Source organism: Podarcis gaigeae (genome assembly GCF_964106915.1).
Source record: "Podarcis gaigeae genome assembly, chromosome: 8".
Classification (NCBI taxonomy): domain Eukaryota; kingdom Metazoa; phylum Chordata; class Lepidosauria; order Squamata; family Lacertidae; genus Podarcis; species Podarcis gaigeae.
The window spans coordinates 71,134,297-71,146,999 of NC_139684.1; the positions used below are offsets into that span (position 1 = coordinate 71,134,297).

Sequence of the window (12,703 nt, forward strand, 5' to 3'; positions counted from 1 at the left end):
CACAAGAATTATAAGGAACTTTCATTTCCTGGCTGGTTGCTCTCTACTGCAGTAGAAGACCACATGTTCTGTGGTGCATTTTGAGATGATCCTGCTGAATTCTCTTGGAGCAAAAGTGCTGAAAACTCTTTCTGGAACAATGAGCAAATTCTGAATAGTAGGCCTTCCTTTGACAGTCTATTATAGCTATACTATATGCACACAGTGGAGAGAAAGGAGGAAGCATTGGCTAGGTAGGTGTTACTAGGTCTGCACATTTGCCATACCCAAATCAGCACTGAATAGCAGCATCTAGCCTAGGGTTGAGGAACCTTTGACTCTCCAGAGATTGCTGGTTCAACAGAGCCCATCATCTCCGACCATCCGCCAGGTGGGGTGGTGCTGATGGGAGTTGGAGTCCAGCAACTTCTAGAGGACCACAGGTTCCACAGTTCTGATATAGACTAAGGCATATCTTAGTGCATGTGCAGTGCATATCCACAGCTTACAGCAGCTGTCTACTACCAGTAATGCTTCCCCTTTGCAGCACAGCTGCATGGGGACGCAGAAGGACTTGAATTCGAATTTAGAAGCTGTTGAAGCAACCACCCACTTTATAGCTGCAAATGTTAGAGAATGTGAGAATCCACAAAAAAATAGGTAAAGAGGAATAATGGCTCTCACGCTTCCCTGTTGATCTTCTCTAGGAGTTGCTCCATCCATAATCTGATGTACATTTTGCATACCATCTGTCACTAAGCGGCCATTACCTTCAGCCTTGCATGCAGTGCCTGAGAGTTCCCTAAATTTCTTTGGGACCTTCAGAATCAGTGCCCCAACATGGATAAATTTCTGGCTATGTCTGGGGTTTTTGTGTTTGCTGAGACCCGGACTCTCACCTTTCAGAAGAGAGGGACAGCAGGCCCAGGAACTTTCTCTGCACATCCAAAGATGAGTCCACTATGTGCTCAGATGTGGGCCTGAGGTTACTTTGTATAGATGTGGGGAAATTGTTACATAGCACTTGGGTTTCCATGTAAAGTTACCCATGTGTTGGGCTGATACTCTTATACACAGTGTGTCAGTTGTGAATGGATCAATCATCTGAGACCCTTTTTTGTGGAGTGCTCTCTCCAGGGAGGCTCACCTGGCACCTTTGTACAATACCTTTAGACGCTAGGCAAAAACATCCCTCTTCCCCAGGCTTTTGGCTAATTAAACCATCTTATGACCTTTTAAAGTGGGAGTATTTTTTTTGCTTGTGGTGTGTATTTTTGTGTCTTCATATTGTAAACTGCTCAGGGATTCTTGGATGAAGTTCAATAATAGTAGTAGTAATAGTGGTAGTAGTAGTAGTAGTAATAATAGTAATAATAATAATAATAATAATAATAATTAATAATAAATGACTGACTTGCCCTGTAGTACTCACAGCAGCCACATATGGAAAAAGCTTTGATTGTTGCTCCTCTGAGAAGTGCAAACTGGCCATTTTGCACACAATTCCCAGTAGATGTACACATCTTTTGGTGTCTGTATGTCCATACATTTGAATAAGCTCTGTGACACTTCTCATCAAACAAATCTGAATGATGCTGAGTAACTCTGCAGGGCGTATTTTTGGACATGTGTCTTGCTGCTCTGCCATTAACACTTTGTACACAGCCCTGCCCAGGTGTTTTGTCTATTGTACGCTGCCCTGGAATCTGATTGAATAAAGTGTGACTTAGAAATGTAAATAAATCCTCCCCCTTTATTTTCAAAGAATTGTATGGGCAGTGGTGGTGATGGGGAGACACCCCAGAGTTGTGCAGCGGTGTTGGAAGAAAGGGGTTTAACCTTGGCTACATGGGTGACCTGCTGTAAGGAAAGGGCCGGGTGGTTTCTTCCTTGAACGTGACCCTCACTTGTGACTCCAGTTCCTTCTCTCTTGCCTGGCAGAAGGAGTTCCTGGGCTTCCACTCAGAGGATGACGCCTCTCAGAGCTCGCTGCGTGCTGCTCTACGGTTTAAAAGAGGTAAGGGTGCCATTGCAGGTGCCTCTTGGTGGTTTTCTGGCCTGATCTGACAGTGGTCTGGAGCATCTGCACACACATTTAAGTCCCAGCAATAGCAACATGGAAAAACAACACATAAAAAACCGATTAAGAACTTCTGTTGAACAGAAACAAGCATAGCCAGACTAAACTAATAATAATAATAGTAATAAAGCACAGCATTCTGTCAGAAGGCCAGACTACATGTTACATGTTAACAGCATGTTTAGATTATGTGCGACTTTCTTACAAAAAAAAGCAGGCACAGGGAGTCTAGTCTAGATGTGGTGTTTTTTGTTACAAGAAAGCTATCCAAAGCAAGCAATTCATTATATTAACATTATATCAACTTTATGTAGTGAAAATAGACAGCTACCAATGCCATAGTACAGGTGAGAAAATGAAACAGTTACAGTATAAAAGCAGCATCCAAAATTTGAACTAAAACAGCAGCAAAGGTAGCCTTTAGCTAATTAAGCCAACTATGGTCTTTTAAACTGGGTGGGTAATTTTTGTTTGTTACTATGTTATGCATTTTTGTGTTTTGATAACGTACACGGCCACCCTGTGATCCTTGGATGAAGGGTGGCATAGAAATTTAATATGCGATGAGAAGCCCAGCTCTTTTCCCATCTTTTTGTCATGCCGTTTGCCTTAGCTCAGTTGCATGCCTACCAGATAGGGAGTTTCACATTTGTTCCTTCTTCTTGTGTCTTCTTGCTTTCTGTTCTTAGAAGGGCTGCCAACCGATGGAAGAACATTTAACTGGTTCATCATCTGACTTGCAAAGAGTTGATTGAGATTTTTTAAAAATGTGTATTATCACAGCTTCCCTATAGGTGCATTCTGGGGAATACTGAAGAGAATCTGAGAGAACATATATTTAACAAAATGTATAGACCACTTGATTTTAAAAGAAAGAAGTCTAAGCAATTTATATAAAATAGCATTTTCTTATTAATTTCTTTATATATTGATAAATTCAACAAATTTTTAAAAAAGTCAAAATGTGGATAAAATCTGCAGCTTAAGGACAAGTAGACATAAAAAAACCAAATAAAAATTATGTGTCTGGCTAGGCTTGCCTAAACAAAAGGGAGTTTTTAGTAGGCACCAGAAACAAGACAGTGACTGTCATATCAAAAGGCAGGGAGCTCTGGTGCAGAGGTGCTGAAAAGTCTTGTCTCCTCAAAAGTGGGGAATACATGTTACTAATCATTGGTCGAAGAAAATGCCTTCTTCAGTGTCCTGCTATGTTTTTCTGCTAGTAAGGAATTATGGGTGCTGCCTGTCTCTGTGCACATGCTGTGAGTGGTGCCACCTGGAAGCAGTTGTTTGCTTACTGTAAGTGACCAGTCCAAGTGTTTAACTGTTTTGACAAAACTGTCTGCAAGTTGAAGTATTGAGCATCCTTCAGCTCTCTGGAGGAGCGCTTCCCAGCATGTTATATCCAGGGGCTGGTGCTGTACACACTGCCCTTGTAGGTTGGAAACTCCAGAGGCATTTTGACAGTCAAGGTTTCCTTCTCTCCTTGCAGGTGCAGTGCTGCCGGCACGTGGTCGGAAAAAAAGGGGGCTTGCTGAGGACACCCTTTCCAAGCGTCTGTCAAAGCAGAGAGCTGTGGAATCCCAGCGGGAACGAATGGTGAAGGCTTTGGCTGAGCTGCTTCAGAGCAACAAGGGGTCTCCAGCAAGGACAGATCGGCTGTCGGCTTCCAGCCCCCAAGCTGGCGGCATGCTTCCTGAGCAGTCTGAAGCAGACCCGGAGCCTGGCGATTTCACGAAACCCCCCGTCTCCCCTGCCCTCCCATCACAAATGGAGAAGGACCTCAACTCTGTTGTGTCGCCCAGGCCGCGAGGCCGGCCACGGGGCTCTTTCACAAAGAGGCTCGTTGCGAGACCCAAGCCTCCTTGTCAAAGCACCAAAGCTCCAGATTCCACCCTGGAACCCAGCAGCCGCAGCAGCCCTCGGTCACCCTCGCCGTGCCAAGCGGCCAGCCCCTCCCCTCCGCCCCAGGAGCCCCCAAAGAAGCCGCCACTCATCCTGAAGTTCTTCTCAAAGGCCAAGCGGCACAAGTCTGGCCAGCTGGTGGTGACCCACGTCCGGCTAAAAACTCCCGGGCACAGGAGGGGCCGCAAGAGGAAGTGGAGCGTTGTGCCGAGGAAGGGAATCTCCCCGCTTCCTTCCCGGTCTGTATCGGAGTCAGAGGCACCTTTGTCAGAGTCAGACGGGTCTGCCCCAGAGCCGGAACAGGAAGAGGAGTCTTCTACTCCAGAATCTCAAGCAGAAGTCCTTTCCCCAGAGCCAGAGCTAGAGCCCCAGCCAGAACTTGCTGCGCCAGAGCCAGAGCCACAACTGGAGGTGATTGCCCAAGAACCTGAGCAACTGTCAGAGGCTCCTGTCCTGGAGCTGGAGGCTTCTGAGCCAAAACCAGAAGCTCCAGCACCAGAGGGTGGCGTTCCTGCTTCGCCCAGTGAGATAGCTGGCCAACAAGAGCACCAGCAGCCCTGCCCACAGAATGACGGGTCAGGAGTTGTTTCCGAGGAGGGGACTTCCAGCATTGCCCTTTCCACGCGGGCGCAGTGTTTGAAAAGGGGTCGCGGGCGTCCTCCCCTGACCGCTACGCAGCGGGCCCAGCGTTTGGCTTCTCAGCACCTGCCGGCCAAAGCCAGGGAGGAGGCTCTAGCAGCTGCACAGCAGCCTGGCGGGCCCGGCTTCGAAGAGGCGCTAGGTCACAAGGCCAACTTCCTGAAGAATATCCGCCAGTTCATCATGCCCGTGGTGAGCGCCCGCTCGTCGCGCCTCATCCGGACCCCCCGCCGCTTTATGGACGAGGTTCCGCAGAAGGCAGCCAAGCCCGTGGAAAGCGCTGCGGCAGATGGGCCTTGTGCAGACAAGCAGGAGACTCCCATGCTGCCGTTGCTGGAGACTCCTCTTCAGCTGACTCCCCCAGCCCCTAGCTCCCCTGATAAAGATACCTCTCGGGCCCTGTCGCCCCCGCCTTCCCCCAGTGTGCCCCTCCTAACTTCCTCCATTCCCGCCCTACCTGAGAAGCGCCGTTCCATCCTTCGGGAGCCCACATTCAGGTGGACCTCGCTGAGCCCCCCGTCGCCCCCCAAGGATACGGGCAAGGCGCTCTTCCATCTTCCTTGCGAAGATTCGTCTCCTTTGCTCAGTACTCCAGCGCCAACCCCATCTCCCCCGGCCAAGCGGACCCCGCTGCTGCGAGCCCCCCAGTTCACACCCAGCGAGGCACACCTTAAGATCTACGAATCTCTGACGGTGTCTCCTGAGGAATCTGATCTACTGCCTGCGTCCCCCGAGCTCAGGAGGGACCTCCCCGCACTGCAGCAAGAGGGTCTCCTGCTCCCTTACGAGCCAGTGGTGACCCGCAGTGGCAAGAAGCTGTTGGGAAGGACGAACCACCTTGCCCTGCCCCTCTTCCCAGAGGTTTCTAGGCCACTTGGGGCTCAGGGCAAAGAGCTGATCACCATGGAGGATGTCAATTCTCCTGGCGTAGTTCACAAGGTGGCCATCCGGAGGATTCTGCCTCCGTCGGCCCAAGTGGAAGAGGAGGAGGAGGAGGAGGAGGAGGAGGAGGTGGCAGCTGAGAGTTCAGAGAGTGAGGGAGAGCCAGCTAGCCTGCGCTCGGAGGCACTGAAGCCCCCTCCAGAGGAGCCCAAGCCCCTTATTACCCAGCTGTCAAGCATGGATAAGGTATACAGCTTGCTCACTCGTGCCAAGGTGCAGCTGTACAAGATCGATCAGCAGAAGCACTTCAAAATGACGCCGGTAAGAGAAGCCTCAGGGGTGGGAGTGGCAAGGCTTTGGCGCGATAGGCAAGGCTGTGCATTTGTAGAAGGAAATGCCGGTGGTCTTTGGGGCCTGGGTTAATGATTTTGCTTCATCTGTTTTGTTTTTAAGCTCCATGCCCCACTGTGGTACTGTGTACTGTTCATCAAGAGATGTTGTGGGTAAACTTAACGTTAACCCTGTATAAGTGTCCACATAGGTCATTTTTTCCATTAAAACAGAGATGGGGTACTTAGAATCATAGAATTGGAAGGGACCCTGAGGATCCTCTAGTCCAGTTTTCCCCAACCTTGGGCCTCCAGCTGTTTTTGGACTACAATTCCCATCATCCTTGACCACTGGTCTTGCTAGCGAGGGATGATGGGAGTTGTAGTCCAAAAACAGCTGGAGGCCCAAGGTTGGGGAACACTGCTAGTCCAACCCCCTGAAATGCAGGAATATGCAGCTGTCCTATACTGGGATTGAGCCTGCAACCTAGGCTTCATCAGCACCATGCTCTAACCAACTGCGTTATTGCATTCCCATCAGCTGCATGCAGCATGGCCAGCGGTCACGACATTGGAAGGACCATAGGTTCTCCATCCCTGCATCAAAATAAGACCACAAAGAAGTTGTGATAATTGGGCCAGCCAAATAAGGCTGTGACCTAAGAATCTTTCTGGATGAGGCCAAAGGGTCATCCAGTCCAACAACCTGTTCTCACAATGGCCAAGCAGGATCTGAGAGCAACACCTGATCCCATTTACGCTTTCCAGGAACAGGTAGGTTCAGAGAGGAATGCAGCCTCTGATCCTGGAGACAGGGCACAACCATTGTAGTTGGTAGCCACTGGTAGACCTGTCCTCCACCAAGTTGTCATCCAAACTGGTGGGCCATGACCAGTGTTAGAAACTAAGATATGAAAGCTAGGAGCTAAGTGGCACCTTAAATCTAGGTTATGGGTGCAACAACGGAATGTCTAGGTGCACTTTTTATAACAGGAACACAAAGCTGAAAATGAATGAACTGCAGCTAAAATGTTATGTTCATTTTTCACATGGTCTAATCCTTCCCCTGCCCACCCCCCTAATATTCTTAAGAAGGTCTCTTCTCCAGCCTTAAGAGATTAGCTGAAAGTGGTGAGGCAGAAAAAGGTCCTCCTTTCCTTCCACACTGCAGTTTTAATCTGAAATCTTAGGGGCAGTACTGTACCCAGAGCTCAGAAACCGCTCGCACTGATGAAATTCCCTGTTGCAAAATGCCCCTAGAACAATGGGAGTTTCGAGCACTAGCTATAACTACATCTTGGGGCAGGAGATCTATGCTCTGTGTGAAGAAGCATGTCCTTTTTCCTATCTGGAATCTTCCAATGCTCTGCTTCAATGAATGACGCTGGATTCCAGTATTATGAGGGAAGAAGAAAAACTTACCCTTTCTCAACTAAAAGTCCCAAATATTGTAACCTTTCCTCATAGGTATAGTTGATACATCGCCCAGGACTGATTTGAGGGCCAGAGTGTGGTGGTGCCTTCACCTGGCGGTATATCGTGGGTGAAACCGCCATCGCTCCTGAGTTACACTGCCACCAGTGCCCAGAAGGAGGAACAAGCTGCCTTGGCCGGGGCCCCACGAGACCCCGGCGTGAAACTGCTGGCATTCCTGCTGAGGCGGCTTCACCCCAGTGCATCGTGGGGCCTCACCCAAAGCGGCTTGTTCCTCCCTTTGTTTTTCAACATCGCGGTGTATCACAATATTGTGGTGTTTGACTAGTGATACATCGCAGCCCTTCTCATAGGTGAGTTGCTCCAGCCTTGGGATCATTTTGATTTAACTTTTCCATGCCCTATGATATCCTTTTTGAGGTGTGGTAACTGGAACCATATGTACCTGAGTGCAGGCACACTATATAGATTTGTTTGACAGCATTATTATATTGGCAGTTTTATTTTCAATCCCTTTCCCTAACATGGAATTTGCCTTTTCCACACTACTGCACGTTGGGACTGCATTTGTATCGAGCTATTCACTATGGCTCCAGTAACCCTTTTCCTTTTATTCACTGCCGGTTCAGAACCCCCTTACCCATATACGGTGGTACCTCGGGTTAAGTACTTAATTTATTCCAGAGGTCCATACTTAACCTGAAACTGTTCTTAACCTGAAGCACCACTTTAGCTAATGGGCCCTCCTGCTGCTGCCACGCTGCCAGAGCACAATTTCTGTTCTCATCCTGAAGCAAAGTTCTTAACCCAAGGTACTATTTCTGGGTTAGCGGAGTCTATAACCTGAAGCGTATGTAACCCGAGGTACCACTGTATGTGATTTTTTTTTACCCAAGTGTGTGCCACTTTGCCTTTGTTTCATCGAATCACATTTGCCATCTTAATGCCCATTCGCCTAGCTTGGGTGCATCCTTTGGGAGCTCCTCGCAGTCCCTCACCACGCTGCACACTAGGGTGTCATCAGAGAACTTGGCCACCTCGTTGCTCATCCCTAAATGCAGGTGATTTACAAACAAGCAAAAATACTGATCCTTGGGGGAATCCGCTTCTTACATCCCTCCATCGCGAGAACTTCCCTTTTATTTCTACTCTCTGCTCTGTCACCAAGCTTTGGCCCTTCCCCCAGACAAAAAAAGACGTGCACAGCAGTTCTAAGAAAGACCAACACATGGCATGGCCACATCCAGGGCAATGTGCTAAAGTAATCAAAAGTCCTTTGCAAGGAAAATGGTGACCTGTTTAGATTATGCAGATTAAGCAGATCTACTTGTTTTGCATAACTTCACGTCCATTTGTCAGGGCTGGAAGCCAGGCAGGGTACTGAAGGCCAGCCCCTGGCCACGGCAAAATCTATATCTCTTTCCCACCATCAATTGATCGTTTTATGTGTATGTCGCTTTCCCAAAATTAAAACGGTGCTCGAGGCGGCTTGCAATGTGAAAACATTTCATAACTGCAAATATAACAGAAGTCATAAACAATTAATGAAACATCAAAAAGTACACATTGAACAATTTCCATGCAAATCATAAGTAGATCTGAAATAAAGAAACGAAAAATTAGTATCAATGAACGCAGCAAACCTCCCTTCCCCACGAAACCTGCTAAGCCAAAGAGTCTGTTCAACAGCCTCAACTTTTGTAACTGGAGTCAGTCAGGGCCCTGCCTTCCCAGGGCAGGTGGAAAAAGGCCTGTAAGGTAGGGAGCATGTCTTCCAAAACTCACAGCTGAAATGGTCTCCACAAAACACACACACACCTGACATCTGATCAGTTGACCACACACCTTCAAGCCCCTGATGTAATCTTAGGAATGTAACACTAGCTTTTAAAAGTCTGAAAGCGGAGAGTTTCTGGATGCTGAATTCTGCATTGTAGATTATGTTCTGTGCTTGACTCTTACTTGGGAATACCTTTTCTACTTAAATCTGTGTCTAAAGAGTCTGGAGTTGTGTTTAAATAAGCTAAACCTCATATTCTTTGAACAACCAGAATTTCTAGGTAAGTGAAATTCTCCATTTTGCATTCAGAAAACACTCTTTGATTTTATTACATTAACATAAACAGCAAGCGTACATAAATGCATGTGCTTCTATTTTGAAAGCTTTGTTTCTGGTTGTATAATTAATGTTTGCCCCCCCCCCCCAAATAGTTTTGATTTTTGTGTGTGTAGATGTGGTTTGGGGAAGAAAAGCCGAGAATCCTGAAATAGACCAGTAATGCATTGCAGGGGGTTGGACTAATTGACTCTCAGGGGTTCCTTCCAGCTCTACAAGTCTATAAGTGCGGGGATGAAGGAGGGAGGGAGAGAGGCTGAGGCTGAAGGTGGTGATTGGGGTACAGTAGCTATACTGAGAGTAGAAGTCACACAGCTCCCACTGAAACACCTTGTTTTCACAAGTCCCTTGCAAATGGCCTTCACTTTTAGGGAGCCAAGACTGTGGGTTTCCAGTGTCATCTTTGTTTTGCTTTTTAAAGAGAATCTGATTTTTTAGTACCAGCCATTGGACTGTCCAGTGCTTTGTAATGCAGTTAGCTAACATGGTGCCCTCCAGAAGTTGTGGACTATGTCTCCCAGCATCCCTGAGCATTGACCATGTTGGCTGGGGCTGATGGGAGTTGGAGTCTCAGCAATATCCGGACAGCACCATACATAAAGGCATGTTCTGTGTTTGTGCAACTGGCATCACAAATCAGTTTCCACAAACACAGTCACAGGCTGAGAGCTGCAATTATGATGGGGAGAGGCCAGTGTTGCTTGGGACATTTGGTATATGCAAAAAGAGTCTCAAATGCTAACTAACTACCTTTCATCTGTGTGTCTCTTCTCTATAGGGGTGTCAAACAGTCAATACTGAGCTCTTTGAGACTCCAAAGGTCCCCGTTAAGCAGGAGGTGACTACTGAACTCAAAGTGGCAGAAGAGGACAGGAAGGAGGACAGGAAGCAGGTAACTGGTGCCCTATTTGCATGTGTATACAGTGGTGTAGCTGAACTCCAGTTAGTGACGATGATTCTGGTTTGCAGAGCAATGTGTCCTATGTAGACATGGGTATCCTCTGTGCAGATTGCCTTTCTTGGCCTGGCCTGCCAGTGGCTTTTAGCAGTGCAGTCCTTCTCTGTACTCCTGGCAAGCGCCGGGTGGTACAGGTTCACTGAGAACTGGGGGGTGGTTTTTCAGGGCCGGCCCTGCTGTTTACCATTCATGCCCATGGCTGATCCTAATTCTCTTCCCTTGCAGGGCCAAGAGTCCCCCGTGCAGGGCCCTCGGATCAAGCACGTGTGTCGGCATGCCTCAGTGGCCCTGGGGCAGTCTCGTGCCATGGTGCCAGAGGATGTGCCGCGCCTCAGTGCCCTGCCGCTGCGGGAGAGGGAGGAGATCGCTGCATCGCCCACAGTAGAGGGTGAGTGGTTGTGTGGGGATGCCAGCTTGAAGCATTCTTTACGCTCTGTGGCCTTTTTTTAAAGGGTGAGCATGATAACTTGAGCATTGAGCTGCAAGATCACAGGGCTATTAATGGGCGCACTAATATGTGGCACCTTCTTCTGTAGCTATGTGGCAAAGATGTTTATTGATCCTCGGTGGGATAATCAGGGGAGCTATAAGGAAGACTGGAAAACCAGTGTTAGCTCTGCACAGATCCTGGAGAGCACTGCCATCATGCCATATTCAGGGGACACTGGTTTTGGCTAGGACTGATGGTAGAGCTGGGCAATATATCAATATATCGTCCAAAACCGGTTCGAAGTCCATATCGTTCTATCGCTTTCATAATTTTTCACCTGGCAATATATTGCAAATCATGATGTATGTTAGGGCTGGGCGATACAGCATCCAAAAATGGTTCAAAGTCTGTATTGTGATACCAGTTTCATAATTTTTGACCTGGCAATATATCACGACTTATGATGTGTATGTTTCTGTGCTATGCAAAAATCACAATGTGGAAAAAAACCCGTGAAGCCAGCCATTGCTTCTACGTAGCCCCATCCTTATTTCAGACATTGTGGTATATCAGTATATCACGTTGTTTATCTAGTGATATCCCACAATGTTGAAAACCAGATACAGTTGTAGCTTGGATCCTGAACGCCTTGCAACTCGGAACGTTTTGACTCCCGAATGCCGCAAACCTGGAAGTGAGTGTTCCGGTTTGCAAACATTCTTTGGAAGCCAAACGTCTGGCGTGGCTCCCACAGCTTCCGATTGGGTGCATGGAGCTCCTGCAGCCAATTGGAAGCCGTGCCTTGGTTGTCGAACGTTTTCGGAAGTTGAACAGACTTCTGGAATGGATTCCATTTGACAACCAAGGTATGACTGTATTTCTCAGGCCCAGTTGATGGAGGTGAGGGGCTGGGCCTCCTCCAACAGATGCCCCATGGGAGGGCACTTTCGTCCAAACAGTTCCTCACTCCAAACCTCATTGCTCAAACTCCAAATTTCTTCAGGCCTCAGAGGTTGGTGCAAAGGCTCCTGGGATTGCTGGGTGCTGTTTTCGTGCCTTTTTTGCCTCTTCTAGGCCCGTTTTGTCATTTTAAAAATGACTTCCGCGCATTTGTGCAGTTAAACATCAATCAGACACAAGTAAATGAGGAGTTGCCTGTACTTTATTTGGGAGGAGCAATTCCATACTTAAGCCTTTAGTTTCAAAGTGAAAATGCAGGAGCCTTTATATGGGCTGAGTTCCCTTCTTGCCAATAGCACACAGTCTTACCTAATTAAAAGTCCAACTCTTTGGAAAGCTATTCACCAGTGGAACAGTCTCCTTTGGGAGATTGTGGACTCTCCTTCCTTGGAGGTTTCTAAGCAGAGGCTGGATGTCCACCTGTCATGGATGCTTTAGCTGAGTTGGGGGTTGGACTAGATGACCCCAGAGGTCCCTGCCAACTCGACGATCCTACGATTCTCTGACCTAATAAATGAATCAGATCCCTTTTGTGGCCTGGTCCTTTTTACGTTGGCTGCACTGAGCTTTCCTTGAGCCCACAGAAATATTTGGGTGACATACAGAGATGTTTTCCGGGGCCTCGAGATAGAGTTGCATTCCGGTCATCTTTTTGAACTTTCCCTTCCGCAGAGACCTCCTCAGCCTCAGAGAGCGAAAGCGGCCACCAGAAGCAAGTGAAGGCAGATACTGCCGTCAAGGCCGCGCCACCCCCTGTGCGTCGCCACGTCTCCCACCATCACCACCACGGCAAGAAGAACAGAATGACACGCTGTGGGAAGTGCAAAGGCTGCCTGAAGCTGCAGGACTGTGGGGAGTGCATCAACTGCCTAGACAAGCCGAAGTTTGGTGGGCCAAACACCAAGAAGCAGTGCTGCGTGTGAGTATGTCCTGGGGGGTTCCCAGTTCTTTGCTGAATTTTGCCCTCCGGCTTCTCTCTTCTGTGCTGCTT

The 12,703-nt window shown here is 48.1% G+C and overlaps 1 protein-coding gene across 2 annotated transcripts in view; it reads left to right on the forward strand.

Moving 5' to 3' along the window:
- The window catches only part of KMT2B (lysine methyltransferase 2B), a 61,888-nt gene that overhangs the window by 10,590 nt on the left and 38,595 nt on the right, over positions 1 to 12,703 (forward strand). Inside the window, exons 2-6 of one of the 2 annotated variants that reach the window (XM_083750591.1) lie at positions 1,921 to 1,996; positions 3,552 to 5,806; positions 10,143 to 10,256; positions 10,548 to 10,710; positions 12,385 to 12,631. In XM_083750591.1, the coding sequence (XP_083606717.1) occupies positions 1,921 to 1,996; positions 3,552 to 5,806; positions 10,143 to 10,256; positions 10,548 to 10,710; positions 12,385 to 12,631 (2,855 nt within the window). The remainder of the gene's footprint in view (positions 1 to 1,920; positions 1,997 to 3,551; positions 5,807 to 10,142; positions 10,257 to 10,547; positions 10,711 to 12,384; positions 12,632 to 12,703) is intronic. The other variant, XM_083750592.1, reaches the window with a different exon arrangement.